Below are 15,559 nucleotides of genomic sequence, written 5' to 3' on the forward strand. Positions count from 1 at the left end.
ATCCATCCATCATCCATCCATCCATCCATCCATCCATCCATCCATCCATCCATCCATCCATCCATCCATCCATCACCTCCCAGCGAGGGACACAACCCTTGCGCAGGACAGGACAGCATTTTGGCACAGTGATGACCCCGACCTTCGGGGCGGTAATGACCCCGAGTGTGGGCTCAGGGCAGCATGGGGCGCCACCGCACCCTCGCCGCTGTTTTTCGGGACAGCGAACGCTCCTCAGCCCGCGCCGTGCCGTGCCGCCCCGCGCTGTGCCGTGCCGTGCCCGTGCCGTGCCGTGCCCGTCCTGTGCCGTGCCGTGCCCGTGCCGTGCCCGTCCTGTGCCGTGCCGCGCCGTGCCGTGCCCGTGCCGTGCCGTGCCCGTGCCGTGCCGTGCCCGTCCTGTGCCGTGCCGTGCCCGTGCCGTGCCCGTCCTGTGCCGTGCCCCGCCGTGCCGTGCCGTGCCCGTGCCGTGCCCGTCCTGTGCCGTGCCGTGCCCGTGCCGTGCCCGTCCTGTGCCGTGCCCCGCCGTGCCGTGCCGTGCCCATGGCGCTGAGGCGGCTGAGGGCGATCCCCGCGCGGCGGGCGCCCCCTGCCGGCTGACGCGTGCGCCGCCCGGCCTGGCCTGGGCCCGGAGCCGCCCTCGCCCCGCGGGCCGCAGCAAAGCCCCGAGCCCGCCGGAGAAATAAACTCTAACAGCGCTTTTTTGAACCCTCCGCGGGACATAAACCCTCTGACACCGCCTTTTAGTGCTAGCGAGGAAGGAGGTGTTGCTTTGTTCTTGCTCAAGAGGAGCGTGTGTGTCTGTGTGTCTGTGTGGCCGACAAAATTTTCCGGCCTCCACACGAGATGCTGATACAAAACTTCTTCACCTGTTTGTTTATTTTTAGCAAACTAAGAGATTAGTGTTCACTGATTCCAAATCACACAATTAGTTCTTTAATTGGTATTCTGCCCTCTCTTGGTTATGGATTTCTCACTGTTCATGCTAATTCACATTTTTAGTCTTTTTAGTATCTTTTTTTTCCTCCAGCAGGGATTTTCCAACACAAATATACTGAGTTTGTTGTCTTCTTCTTTACCTTCTGATTCCTGAAAAACATCTTTGTAGTCCATAAATTCTTCACTTCACAATCCAGTTTCAGCAATACATCGCTCTCTCCCAGGCCTTGCTCATTGAAGCATATCAAAGTTAGCTTAGCAGAACTTCAAGTTTCTGTAATTTTCCCAAGCTAATTCCCAAGTATTCCCCCAATACCTGCTCATGCTAAATTTTGGCTAAAAGTGATTTAACACATTGTTTATAATTCATACACTGGTTAGGATTAAATAAAACAAATTAATTTAAATTAATTAAAACCATCAATTAAAAATTAAAAAAGTGATATAATTTACAAGAGAAGGACAAGGATTTGGTAGATGGTCATAATCTTTTTAATCTCGAATTTGATGCAGGAATTTGCAGCTGCCTGTGCTCGAGCAAGCTCCATATCTCTGTATGGCTCCCTTCTGCCTCCTGTGAACAGTGATAATATCACTTCTCTGCCTCCCAAGACTGCTGTGAGCAAATGCATTAGAAAATTATTTGGCTGGGCTAGTCTTTCCCTAGTGCTCGAGTATGATTTGCTCCTGTAGTTGTGACAGTTGTACAACTGCAGTATTTTATAAAACACCAGATAGAGGCAGGGGATTCTGCACCCCTCAGGTGAGACCCTGCCTGCAGAGCTGCCCCCAGCCCTGGGGGCAGCACAGGAAGCACTTGGAGCTGTTGGATGAGTCCAGAGGAGATCACCACAGTGATCAGAGGAATGGAGCAACTCAGCTGTGAGGAAAGGCTGAGAGAACTGGGATTGTTCAGCCTGGAAAAGGGAAGGCTTTGGAGTGACCTGATTCCCCTACCTGAAGGGAAATGACAAGAAAGGTGGAGAGAGTAATTTTTACAAGAACATGTAGTGACAGGACAAGGCAGAATGGCTTCAAACTGACAGAGAGGAGATTTAATTTAGACACCAGAAAAGAATTGTTTACTGTGAGAGTGTTGAGGCCCTGACACAGGCACAGAGTTGTGGATGCCCCATCCCTGGAAATGCTCAAGGCCAAGTTGGATGGGACTTGCAGCAGCCTGGTCTAGTGCAACCATGGCAGGGGTGTGGAACAAAATGATCTTTAAGGTCCCTTCCAACTCAGGCCATTCTATGATTTCATGGTTCCATGATTTGCTGTGACTGCTCTCTTTGTGCACACTGCTGTAGGAATTACACATGCTGGTGATGAGTATACCCAGCTCTGAAAGAAGTTTCTGAAACTTCTGTGTTCCCCACTTTTGTGGCTGCAATTTAAAAATCCACATTTGTAGTGCACGGTGTGCTGTCAAAGCTGAGAGCTGCAGGATCTGAGCAATTTTGTGACAGCTGCAGGATGGCATTTCAGTTTCCACGGAAACTGGCACAAAAATCAAGGTGAAGTGTTGGCTGATTATCTAATAATAAAGTTGAGCATTTAAATATAAAGTTCTTCACCTTCCTTTTGCTAAGAAAACCTCTGTTTGTACAGCACCCAGCAAATGCTATAGAGGCCTTGTGTCTTCAAACTGTGCTCACAGCTTGGGCTGCGTAATCTCCTTTTCAGAGAGGAAAGACAAAATTCAGCCTTGACCCATTCAGCCATGGAGCTTTATGCTCTGCTTTTAAGATAAAAGGCTGACTTGTCCTCACAATTACTGCACAAACCAACACCATTGTTTATATGACAAATTACAGAGTAACAGAAGTTCTTTTGCTTTGCTGTGTGTTTTTCTCCTGTGCATTTCCAGAACCTTTCTGTGCTCAAATGCGTTTCCTTATAAAAAGTTCTCATTGCATGCATTTTTTATCTGCCCACACTCTTGCTTATCACCTGAATTTAATGGCTCTTTGGCTTTGCACTCACTGGACTCTTGTTTTGAGTCAGTGAGTTTGATCCTTGTGCTGAACATTCCTTTTTCAGGTCATTGATTTCTAAGGTTATCAAAATGAATCCTCCTACTGATCCTTGCTACGTCCCACTAATCTCATTGCTATATCCTGAACTGCTCAATTACCTTTTGTCTTCAATTTCAGATGCATTTATCAAACCCACAGATCAGTCTTTTGTGCAGGAAGCAGTTTCATATTAGATTCAAGAACATATTCGTGTGACTATTTCTCATACTTATATTTCAATTTGCTAAGGCTGTTTAAATTTTCTTGGTTAATTTGCTTCTTGACAAAGCCTTTTAAGTGCACTTTCTCCACTGCTTATTTTTTGCCAGAGATACCTTTCTTTCTAACCTCTCTTCTTTTCTGCTCTTGAAGAAGTGTCTTCTAGTATTTGGTAATGTTGACTTTCTTCTTTGCAGCACTTTATCTTTTCTATCCTCCTGAATAATTTGATTCATTTGCCATCCTTTCTTCACTCTAGACAGAGAGTAAAAGACAATATTCTTCTGAAGGACATTTGCTCTGTTTTTTTTCAATAGGAAATCTGGGATTTTCTTAGGCCTGTCTTTTGTATCTCTAACTCCATGTCCCACTTTTTTTGATAGGGGTCGATGCCTACTTTGCCAGGTTTGGCATGATCAGTTGTATCTTGGCTTGGACATATGGAGAAGAACACAAATGCAAAAACCCAAAGCAGCAAAGTTCCTGGCCTAAGTCCCCATGACACTCTTTGGATCACCTGAGTATTAATTCAAAAGGGGGCCAAGCATAAGTCTTGTTCCTTTCAAGTGACCCGTTTCAAACCCAAAGGAAGCCAGTTTCGTGTATCCATAACTGAGTCTGCTCTCACAGATATTGTCTTTGCTAGCAGTACAATATGGAGAAGAAAGAGCTTTTTATACATCCATTAACATGTCAATGGGTTGTCTTTAAGTGTATTACAACAGCAAGGGCAACATGTCTTTCACAAATGTAACAAAAGAAGTCCAAACTAAATTCTGGCTGCAGAAACCCCTGTGCAGTCTGTCTCGGGACTCTGTCACTCTGAGCTGCATTTTGCATATCAGAAATCTCTTCTTTCCACTGCCCAAGGACTATGTAGCCATTTACAAACTACACTGACATCCCAGAACAAGTCACTGCCTTTGGCAGTGGCTCAGAGGGCTGGGATCTCAGGAATAAACAATTAATCTGAAGTTCACAGGCACAGTAGCTTCTTTGCTAAAGAGAGACACATTCTTAGCAGTAACTGAATATGGCTGAAGATAAGAGTTTGATACCAGAGCACTGAGGAAAAATACAAAGAACACCACTTTCAATCAACAAGCTTGCTTAGAAATACCATTTCTCAGGAAGAAAAGCTGAAAGAAGTTCTGCTTTGGAAGGGACCTTTTGACAAAAACTTGGGTTTATAGGATTTGTTATCTTACATGAGCCTATTCTATTTTAAATGTATCAAATTAATTAAGGGTCGTGTAATTTCTTTCACAGAAGAACTGAAGCTCTGGGCTCCTCTGAGGAAGCATGGATGTTGAACATGTGAGAAGAGTACCTCAAAAACCTCATGGTAAATCCCCTCACATTCAGACTATTATCTTCCAATCATTTGAGATACTATGAAAAACCTTAAGCCCACAATACCCACATGCTTTCAACAGAGGTGGGGAGGGTGTGTCACATTTAAAAAAAGAAGTGGACACAAAGGCACTTCTGTTTAAAAGCATCCAGGGTACTCTGAAATGCCAGTGGGCAAAGCCTGGCTGAGCAGGAAGCTGATAGTAGATGATGGTCTGCAACAGGTATGGAGTTTATACAACCTTGAATATTGATTAGGAATTTCAGTTAAATATATTTTGCTGAACAGCTTTGAGCTACTGGTTGTTGCATTTTTTAGAAGAGGACCTTTGATGGCTAAATGGGGAGCAATATGAGGTCTAAAAGAAGCATGGATAGCCTAAAAAAAAAGCTTCTTATACAGATTAGAGTGGTATTCTATTTTAGAAAGTGGTGGACATGTGGAGGTTTCTGCAGTACCAAAATACTGCTAACAGGTGAGTATATCACTACCACTGCAGTCTCACAGAACTCTATTAGCTTAAAAAGGGATCTTTAAGACAGGAAAAAGAACAACATAATTAGCTTGTCTCGTTCATTGGAAACCCCTCCTCTGTTTTCAGCCTGGACACGTCAGTTCCTTGATAGAAGAAATACACGTTCAACAGTATTTTGGATGACTTCCATTTCCAGTAATGTTGTTGTACATAGGAAAGGAGGTATGTGTGTCTTAAGCATTTTCTTCTTTGAAACAAGAGAAAAGAAGGAACAGAGAAATTACAAGAGGTAGTGAATTTAGCAAACCTGCACATAAAACAATCTTTCATAAGAATAAAATGTTGCATTTACAGCTGTAAATGTACACACCCGTATAAGTTAAAAATACAAAGCTACTTTTACTGTGTTTCTTGTTCTTTTTAAGTTCAGAAAATGAAGTACTCAAGTGCTGGACTTAAAGTGGTGAACCTCATTGCATTGGCAAAACCAAACCATTCATGCAGCACCAGGCTTTTGACTTAGCCTAAGTGAGAAAGTTAGACAGTGCAACCAAAGTGCAATTGTGTTCTTCACAGTGTGTACATTTTGACTGGCTTGTAAAGTGAATGTAGAAGTTCATGACTCTCCCAGGCAGCTTCTTTTGATGATTGAAGAAAACATGATCTGCAACATACTGGGCCACAGCCTGACTTGGAATGATTAGACCGGCGTTCATCAGACAGTGGAGAAAAGTCAAAGTCAGCTACCTGGGAAAGGAAGATCAAAAAGATAATTCTTAGTTCTGTTCCCACTGGTTCAAGTCCAGCAAGAACACATTGGGCTACAAATGGCACTTGGTCCTCAACCATTTTCACTCAGTCACTAACTTCAAATAGACTTCTGATTTATATCTGCTTTGCACATGGCTTATAGACAGTGTCTCTAGAGGTATATAATTTATATTGTGGCACAGTGTAAAGGGTATTAGGTACTTTCCAAAGAACCATGAAAGCTACTTTTGATTTAAGAACTCATGCTTATTGCAAACACCTTTTGTAGCAAGTGAAAGTATATTAGAGATGGCAGGGAGCTGGGGAGATGAAGGCCACATACAAGGGGTAGGTAACAATTTAGGGCTGCTTTAGGTAGCATACCCCTCGTTTTTTATTATCCTGTATCCTCTTGCACTGTCTCCTGCTTTCTTTCATGTAACTACTCTGAGGCAGATCCTCTGGAATGGATACTTCAATGCAAGCATCTGCTTGGGAATATTAAAACACTGTCCATTATTATTCTGGCAATTTAGAGTTCTCTGCACCAAGCCAGAAGCATGGCTGTTTCTTCATTAGCCTACACTGTTTTTTTTTTTTTTTTTTGTGGAATAGATCACAGCTACCAGGGAAATTCTCCCTCCCGCTCTGTTTGCCTGGGGATTAAAGAACATTTCCTATCAGATACCTTTCATGGCTGAAAGCTACCTAATTACTATCCCAGCTCAAAGTAAGAGTAACTGAATACCTCCACGAGGTCTTTTTGTTGTGTGTGACTTCGAAAAGTTGTGTACAGCACCAATACCAGCATCACTGAAACCAGAGCAGTGCAGAGCAGGACAAAGAAAGCTGGGTGGATTCCTAGGAAAAAGCACAAGGACACATTTCTGTGACACAATACCCCAGAAAAGGCAACAGCGAGAAGGAAGCAATGAAGAAATTTTAGGAGCATTTTTAGAAAAAAGAAGGAATGTGTGTAAGAAGGAATAAACTTTTCAGCCCTGATCACTCCAGGTTTTTCTGAAATCTCAGGAGTGGGAGAGGGGTTTGTAAGGATCTTTCCCTTTATGCCCTCTTTTGCATTGAAGAACCTAAAAATTTCCACCCAGTTACATATGTTAGCCCCTGACTCCCCAGGGTGTTTGTGGCACCCCAAGAGGATGGGAAGGACTCTCACCTCCACAGGAGCCAAGAGCCTCCAGCACAGAGGATTCAGCCCTGATGCACACCAGTGCCTTCTGGAGTGAGCTGCCCTGTCTGTACACAGCTGGCTCACAGTGACATGGTGTGCCCACTCTGTGTCACAGCCTGGCTGTGCCCTATCCTCTTCACTTGGCCACCTAACCACTCTCCCAGGTGGTTTAGGGACCCAGGACGAGCATGTGTGACCATGCATGGGGGAGCCAGCTGGGGTCACTGGCAGGAGGGACAGAGACGTAATGAAATGGAAGCCTAGAAAATCTACCCTCAAAATTCCATAACTAAACTAAGCACAAAGGAGACTGTTTAATTAAGGTAGTGTTACAGACACATACATTTTCCTAGTTATCCTCTCTAACAACAAAAGCTGGACTATTTAAATAGGAAAAAAATTAATTTAAGTAATACAGCCTTCCCAGTGTACTTAGTAGCTTCAAGACACTCTTGGGACTGAGGGTTCAGCAGAACACAAGAAGCTCAGAGCAATTACAGCAGGCACATTATACATTCTCATTTCCCTTTTTATTCCTCTCGTTTTAGGGATCTACACCACATTCCTGAAACCTCATCTGCAGGCTGGTTAATCCACGCTTGTCCCTAACCTGTTTGGGACTCTCCGTGCTGCTCAGACTCCCTGCCCCTCACCTGCTGGCCGCACTTTGATCCCGTGGTACGTCTGCAGCATTGTCACGCCGTTCTCCACTCTGACACTGAGGCAATACTGTCCCGCGTCCCTGAAGGTGTGGCTGAGGTTGTAGCAGGAGCCACTGATCTCCACCAGATGGCATTTGTCACCTTCAAGAGGAATGCACTCGGATTTTATAAGCCAGCATAATGCCAGTGGTGGGCTGAAACGACAAGAGCAAAAAGGCAAAATAAAAAAAACTCTGCAAAAAAATTCAGCAAAGAGCTTGGTTAAGATAGCAGAATAATTTTGAAACTAATGAAGTTAATTTAAATACAAATAAACCGCACTGTTGTTTGGTTTATAGCATATGCGAAATGAAAAAGTTCTTTGTGATGCTTCTATAAAGGCAGGTCTTTCACCTGAGAGCTGAATACCTGCAAGGGTCATCAGTGGGCCACTGTTTGTAGAAAACTCCATAGTCCTTCTTCAATAAAGATAAAAGGAATCTTTTCTCCTGCACTTCCAGGGGAAGTTAGTTTTTTCTTTGTCCTTCTCACACAGAGATCACTGTCTGTACCACTGAAGCACACCCAAGAGTGTTTTAATTAAAACACCCTGCACATGAAACTGGAAAGAATATAAGATGAGCTCTGAACAAAGGACTAAAAGCTGGAAAATGTAAGTAAATTTCAAGCATCACATTCCCTTACTTTAACAAAAGGGTTTTTATTTGCTATCAAGCAATTTAGCGCACTTCATGGCCATGTGGCTTCCCATCACATCTAATTGAAGCCTTTTACTTACCTGTTCAACTCCCTGTTTCAACTGATTCTTCTTGAGCTTACCTTATGCACTATAGACTTTGATTCTCAAAACAGACAGAGCTTTTCTGTACCCTATTTTATTAGTATTTTGTTTCTTATCTCTTTACAACATTCTTTGCTAAAGAAAGCATCATGTTTATGTGTTTACCTCATTTTCTAGCTTTGTTTTTGATAACCCATCTCTTTGTCACCACATCTCTATCTTAAACTCCTCTTGCATCAGCCCCAGTCCTGTGACTACGAGGTCACCAAGCCTGCTCTTAGTGATCTCAGGTTTGCCTGTCATAGTTTTTGGCTGTTCACCTTTACTGGGATGCCATCTCCAGTTCCCATTCCTGCCAATATGACTTTCACTTTCTGAATGCAAACTGTGCTGCTTTGTCTGTTGGGACTGTTTATGCCTTTGGTAGATGACTCTGTTTGGGTGCTGCTCACTCCAAAACTCCAATGTGCTCTAACGCTGCAACTTGAGAGAGCTTGTACAAGGATTGAGGTGCTCACAACCTTCCTATTTTTCTATGATCCTTGCTGCACAGGGCTTCTGTGTCTTATTCATCTTGTGGCATTGTGGCAACCTGAACTTTGCCAGAATCACTCCCCAAACCTATTGATCCTCTATGCTAGTCAAGCTTTGCTGCTGTGCAACAGGACTTGGAATATATTTCAATTTAATAACAGGGAAATTGGTGAAGAAGAAAAGTTCAGAAAGAAGTTTTCAGATGTATTTTCCCCCACCATTTCTCTGGCTACTTTTCTTTTAACATTCCCTTTACAAAGATTAAAAAAATAGCATTTCCTTTACATAGGAGGATTCTACTTTTCTGTAAAGATGCAGGGTCTTCCAGGCTCTTATAGCTCATGGCATTTCCAGTCAGGAAAATGCAATATTCAACAGTATTTTTGGGGGGAAAGGAGGTGGTCTTGGTTTTTTTTTTTTAAACAATTGTTCTCTGGGGTTCAACTGACTATATTTAGGAAACACTGGGGGAAAACACTTAAAGAAACAATTTTTTTTGGGGGGGGAAGAAGTTGTGTTTGCTACTTACGTGCCATTGATATGAAGAGATAAATTCAAGTTTTCCATTACGTGAGTCTCTCTGGAGCCCACTATGTCAATACTTTTAACAGCATCTGAGAAGTAATGAAAAGGCAGCATGTCACACTCCACATGTAAACTTGAGTCTCACTGGTTTCCCAGTGAAGGTTTGTTTCCACAGACTTACAGATTGGAGTTTCATCAGTCACACAAAGAAAACTATTTGTCTCACACCCTAAAAGGAAACCTACCACTAGAAATGCTATAAGTTTCCTGACTTTTTGTCTGATTCCTTTTATAGGTATAATCAACGTTATTAATTCTTTACATTTTTAATCCTGTGTTTATTTACTCCCACAGCTGATCAAATCAATGAGACTTTCCTAATGCTTGATTTAATTGATTTATTGTTTAGGGATAGCTGGTGTAAATTGAACAAACAAATCCAGCATAAGTTGCCATAAATCCTTTGTTGTTTGAATTGTATGTAAGACTTCTACAAAAGACAGTAAAATAATCTGTAGATTAAAAATAAACTGAAGATTGTATCTGTTTCCACCATTTTTTCTGCCCTAGAAGAGCATGTAGTCAATTCTACAGTGGAAACACTTTTGGTGAATGATGTTGACCAGTCCTTGCACGTGAAACAATGTTGAAGTTGTGTTACCATGTCAAAAGCTAGATTGTATCTGTACATACTAGATTGTATCTATACATATAGGGCTTGATCTGCATTGAGGCTGCAAAAATTTCATAATTACCCAAGAGCTCCAGAGCTGTGGTAAAATCACCAGTTTTCTGCAGGATTTCTCTTTCGTGTATGATGCTTCCAGTTTGCTCCCATTCAGCTACGACCTTCAGATGCACCATGCGGTTCCCCATGGAGGAGCAGTTGCAGTAGACAAAGGGCTCCTTGGTAATCTGGTAAACTCTGTGTGCAACAGGGAAAGATTTATAATCAAAATTGCCTTTTACCAAGTGCTTGTGTATTTCTGGTTTAAAAAGGGACAAGCTCTAATATATTTTCTTTACAGACAACGTTCCAGTGGCTGTGATTCTAATTCTACTTTATGTCCATATAAACGAGGATTTATGTCTGTGGTATTACCTATAGAATAACAATTAGTACCAGATCCAGAGTGAATCTCTGCATTTTCAATTAAAGAAACTAAAGAAAATGCTAAAAGAATTCACAAAATTGATGAAAATAACATTTATAGCAGGCAGACTATTAGCTGACTGATTTTATTAGGATTTCTCTCTAGATGAACATCTGAATCAGAGCCATCTGGAACACTCATTAAAGCAAACAAAGTAACCACACCTACCCATCTCCAAAATCCCAGCTGTAGACAAATGATGCTGACTTGAAGTAATGACTTGGGTCATGAAGAGAGAAAGAAATCCGGGTCACTGTGTCCATGGAGGAACTAGAACCATGTGTGGTAACTCTGCTGTCTTCTATCTGGGCTATGGTGAGGTTCCCTGTGATAAATTCTGCAGAATAAAAAAGGGGAAAGAAGAATGACAACACATGTGATGGCAGAATGACAGCATGTATGACAGCATATATGACAGAAGAATGACAGCATCCTTCCACAGCTCCATGCTCTGTGTGTGTATCAAAACATTCTTTCAGGTGTACTGGGTGAGTCTTGCTGTGTCCCAGTCCAAGTGGTTAAGTGTATTTTACATCTATTACTCAGTGTTGTCATGCATGTGAATGAGGCAGTGAAATGAAAATATTTATTGAGGGTTATACAATGGGTCATGATAAAACATCCAGTAGAACTAAGAGAAACAGTCCTTGACTGATTGAGCTCAATATAAATTTTGCTATTTATTTTAAAATAACTGGTATTAATATCAAGCATCTAGATTCAGAGTCAGGCCAGTACACATACTCATCATGTGTGGGATGGTGGTTTTTGGTTTTGTTTTGTGGGTTTTTTAAATGTAGCATTCCCCCCCCCCCCTTAGTTTTAGCTGTTTCTACAGAAATTAAGATTTGATTACCGTGAATAACAGTGCTACATATTGTGAATGCAGAAAGGGAGGAATGTGTTTGTGAGAGGTTCTTTGTTGGACAGTGAATGGCAAGGACTGGTCTAAAAAAATCCTCTCTAACCTACAAATAAAGAGGTATTATGATGAGACACTTATCAGATTGTTATAAAATTAATAGGTTATTGATTACCAGTAACAGATTCTTATCCTGTTAACAAGTCATTAAATCTGGTTAACAGGTTTTTTTTGGTGATGCACAAATAATTGCAATTACTGTTGGAAAGGTGCTGTCAATCCCTGTATCAGAGATTTAGTTAACCATAGCACACCAGTGGTTAATTTGTAAATAAAAAAAACATATTTATGGTTATGAATATTCCCAGAAAACTGAAGTTGCACTTAACAACATTTGGAAATGCAGCCATGATTTCAGATACAATTTCAGTACACTTGGACAGAGCTTTAAAAGAAAAGCTCTGCTGTGCTGATGGCCTAAGATTTGCTGTGTCATGCAACAGGGAAAAACAGTAGATTGGCACTGCTGATGATCATCCTAACTTTAGGTCTAGAAATGCTGGAAGGCAGCAGAAGAAGCATTGTTCTAGGAGTTTGGACATCACTGACCCATGCTGATGTGTGAACTGCAGCTGCTGAAGCATCTGGTTTCTAGTTCAGTTTCTCTAAGTGACAGAGGCAGGAAAACAGAGGCAGCATCACACTTTCTTCCTGGGTATAGAGAGACTAGAGCGTGGCTGTAATGGTACTTATTGCACCATGCCACCCAAACCCACCTTCAGCCACAGGCCATAACCCAAGCTCTGTTGTCAGAAGCCATATTTACACTGGCTTTCTTCCTGATGCTGCAAGGGCATATATACTGAGTTCCTGAGAGCTACAGGTTGTAAAGCCATTTTACCCATTTTACCTGTAATCTGAAGCACTGTGATGTTTCTTGCAATCGGCCGACACAACCAACAGTTTTTGTGAGTCACCCAGACAGACACGGGGAAAGTGCCAGGGAATTCACCGGTCACATTAATTATGGAATGAAACTGCTGCTCTGATTTCTCTATCAGAATCAGTGGAGCATAAACCCAGTTAAAGTGATACCAGTTTGATGTGACATTTTCATTCTTCATTCTTAGCCTGGCCTGAACAGTAGCTTGAGCTCCTGTTGTGATGGGACCGTTGTTGGTTATTTCCAGACTATACAACTCTGTGGAAAGCAGAAGAAAATGAGTAAACCAAACTTTCTTGCATGGCATTTTGAATTTCATTTATTTATTTATACATTTTAGCCAGTCAGCTCTAGTTATATAACTCACAATGACACTCATCCCAGCAAAGAATTTGCCACCATAATTTTTTACTTTTTAAATATCTGAAACAGAAACTGTTCCATATGTGTATATGAGTTCAAATAAAGAGCAGTAAACAACATGTGAGACTGGGTCCTAGAAATGTTCATAGTAGAAGACAGCTTCAGTCTAGAACATCACAAAAGCGTTGATGAGGTTTTACACCTGGAGCTGGGTGCTGGCTATAGGTTCATTGTCACTAATGATCTTACATGAGCACTAGACAGCTACTGGAAGAGGCTCAGCTCAAATCTCTGTACTAAAAATGTAAACTTTCAAACTCAGGTGAGATTTCATTCACTAGATTCCTTTGCCAGCTCTATTGAAAAGTTATCTAACTTTCCTCATAAGTAAACATAAAAAAACTCAGTAAAAGCATTTTCTGTGCTATGGTCCACCTTAAATTTCCTTTTCCAGGGAAGGACCAAAAGTCCCAAGGCAAATAAAAGATGTACCATGCTGTAGTGGCAAATCAGTTGCTGTCCAGAGGGACCTGGACAAGCTGAAGAAATGGGCCCATGGGAACCTCATGGGGTTGAACAAGGCTGAGTGCAAGGTGCTGCATCTGGATTGGGGTAACCCCTGGTATTCAGTACAGGCTGGGGGATGAAGGGACAGAGGAGGACTTGGGGGTACTGGTGGATGAAAATGTGGACTTGAGCCAACAATATGCACCCAAGAAAGATATGAGGCTGCATAAAAATCAGCCAGCAGGTTGAGGGAGGTGATATTTCACAATGAGGGTGGTGAAACACTGGCATGGGTTGCCCAGTATAAACATTCAAGGTCAGATTGGACTGGGCTCTGAGCTACCTGATCTAGTTGCAGATGTCTCTGCTTGTAGCAAGGGGTTGAACTTGATGACCTTTAAAGGTCTCTTCCAACCCAAACCGTGATATGATTCTATGAGACATCAAGTCATGAGAAGTGCAGGACCTGTGATACTGAACCAGCTCTGCTGCTCTGAATGACTCACCATTATCTTCTCTGCCATGTTTACTCAAATTACTTACTTCAGATCTTGCAACTACTGCGATAGACAGTGTTGAGTTTTGTGGAAAGAATACATTAATTTTTTTTTTAAGTAGCAGTGCAGAAGCATTAAAGAATGTGCATGTGTTAAACAACAAAATCAACCCCCAAGCCCCAAAACAAAAGGAAATGCAAAATAGCTGTGAAATGGGACAGAGTTGGGAGCAGGATCTGGTTGCTTGCCTCCAACATGGAGATGTTCCCTTCCCTGTATCAGAATTCTGCCTGGCTCTCCTCTTATCAGCAGTGCTGGGCAGAGCAGCAGAGCTGGAGGGTTCTAAGGCAGATGCCTTTCATTATCCTCTCTTTCAGCAGCCACCAGACTGCTACCAGGGACCTGAATCTCTGACCCTTAGAACCTGCATTTCTCACTCATCCATGACCTCTAATATGAAGGGAGAACTGGGGCTAGCTAACTCCTGCGCTGGCTTTTCTGCACCCATCTGCTTGGGATGGGATGAAAGAGATGGCATTTGTGCCTGCATTTTATTTTACAGATCACAGGTGTTGAACAAGTCTGGAGGCAGAAGAACTGTGAGAAATTAACTGTAACACTACTGCCTGAGAAAGAACTCCACTGTTCCCATTTCACAGCACAAGAAATGGTCCTGAGCTTAGTTTCCTCAGTTAAAAGAGAAATGCTTGTGATTTGATGAAACCTGGCAGAGGGAGGTTTCTTGTCTCTAGAAGATTCAGGCTATGTTCTACTTGGTTTCACAGAATTCGGGAAAAAAATAGCCGACTACCTCGTGTTTATCTAGCACTCCTCCTTGGAGGTTATCACGGTGCTCTACAAATCAGGGCCACACCGGCCAACAGCTGCAGCAGCTGGAGGTTCAGTGGCTAACCCAAGGTCACCCAGGGAGTGACTGGCACATCAAAACGCTCCATCCAATTCAGGGATTTCTCCTGCCTTTCGGACCTCTCTGCAGAATGGAGCTCTGTGAGTCCCACGGCGAGGGACAGCAGCTGCCCAGGTGCCTTGTGACCCGCGGCGCGGGGTCAGCGGGGGAAGCAGAAGTACAGCTTTTGGATTAGCAGTGCAAAGCAGAACCCCGGCTTCCCGGGATGCCCCCCCTTCACTACAGGCACCAAGATCGCAGAGCCGGAGAATAAAGTCTCCGGGGGTGGGGGGAGCGTGCCCAGAGCTGCTTCCATCCCTTGTCACATCTATCAGGCTCACCCGTGATGCAGCTCACTCCTGAGCCCTCTCCCCCAGCACCTCGCACCCCTCGCCCGCTCCGCAGCGGCGATGCCAGCGCAGACCGGCGGCCCCTTACCTGCGGCCGGGGAGCGACCGCGGCCGAGCTGCAGCAGCAGCAGGAGCAGCAGCGCGCAGAGCAGCCACCGCATGCTGGGGGCCGCGGGGGTCGGCACCGGGGCCGGCTCTCGAACCGGGAGCGGGTCTGGGCGCGCTGGGCCGCACTGCCCCCGCGGCACTGCGGCTCCTGTGTCCGCGCCCCCGGGCCGCTCCCCCGCGGCAGCGCCCAGCCCGCCTCTCCCGGGGGCAGTTCCTGCGGGATCGCGCTGCCAGCGGCCGGGACGCAAAGCCGCCGGCGGTTTAAGCGAATAGTCAATAAAACCCGCAAATGCCTCTCATCTGCTCAGGGCGTGAGGACATCGCGGAGCGTTTGGGAAGGGGTTTGTGCTGCGCTTTGGTTGCGGCAGGCACATATAAAGTATTCCTGTGCCGTAGCGCGGGGATGCCTCTGCCGGGGGCAG

The 15,559-nt window shown here is 43.7% G+C and overlaps 1 protein-coding gene and 1 long non-coding RNA gene across 2 annotated transcripts; one reads left to right on the forward strand and one right to left on the reverse strand.

Annotated features, from left to right (window-relative positions):
• The first annotated feature begins 611 nt into the window (after window positions 1–611).
• LOC128796050 (uncharacterized) lies at window positions 612–7,577 on the forward strand. Its single transcript, XR_008433708.1, has 5 exons — window positions 612–761; window positions 1,450–1,554; window positions 4,443–4,518; window positions 5,129–5,224; window positions 7,493–7,577. It is a non-coding gene; the product is annotated as an uncharacterized LOC128796050 (long non-coding RNA).
• On the reverse strand, window positions 5,382–15,551 carry TMEM130 (transmembrane protein 130). Its single transcript, XM_053957308.1, has 8 exons — window positions 15,118–15,551; window positions 12,373–12,663; window positions 10,769–10,937; window positions 10,202–10,371; window positions 9,451–9,535; window positions 7,598–7,800; window positions 6,501–6,613; window positions 5,382–5,749 (listed from the first exon to the last, which is right to left on the reverse strand). The coding sequence occupies exons 1-8, from the start codon at window positions 15,188–15,190 to the stop codon at window positions 5,573–5,575; spliced, it is 1,281 nt and encodes a 426-aa protein (XP_053813283.1). The 5' UTR covers window positions 15,191–15,551; the 3' UTR covers window positions 5,382–5,572.
• Between the last annotated feature and the right edge of the window lie 8 nt (window positions 15,552–15,559).

The sequence above is a fragment of the Vidua chalybeata genome, chromosome 16, assembly GCF_026979565.1.
Source record: "Vidua chalybeata isolate OUT-0048 chromosome 16, bVidCha1 merged haplotype, whole genome shotgun sequence".
In the NCBI taxonomy this organism is placed as follows: Eukaryota; Metazoa; Chordata; class Aves; order Passeriformes; family Viduidae; genus Vidua; species Vidua chalybeata.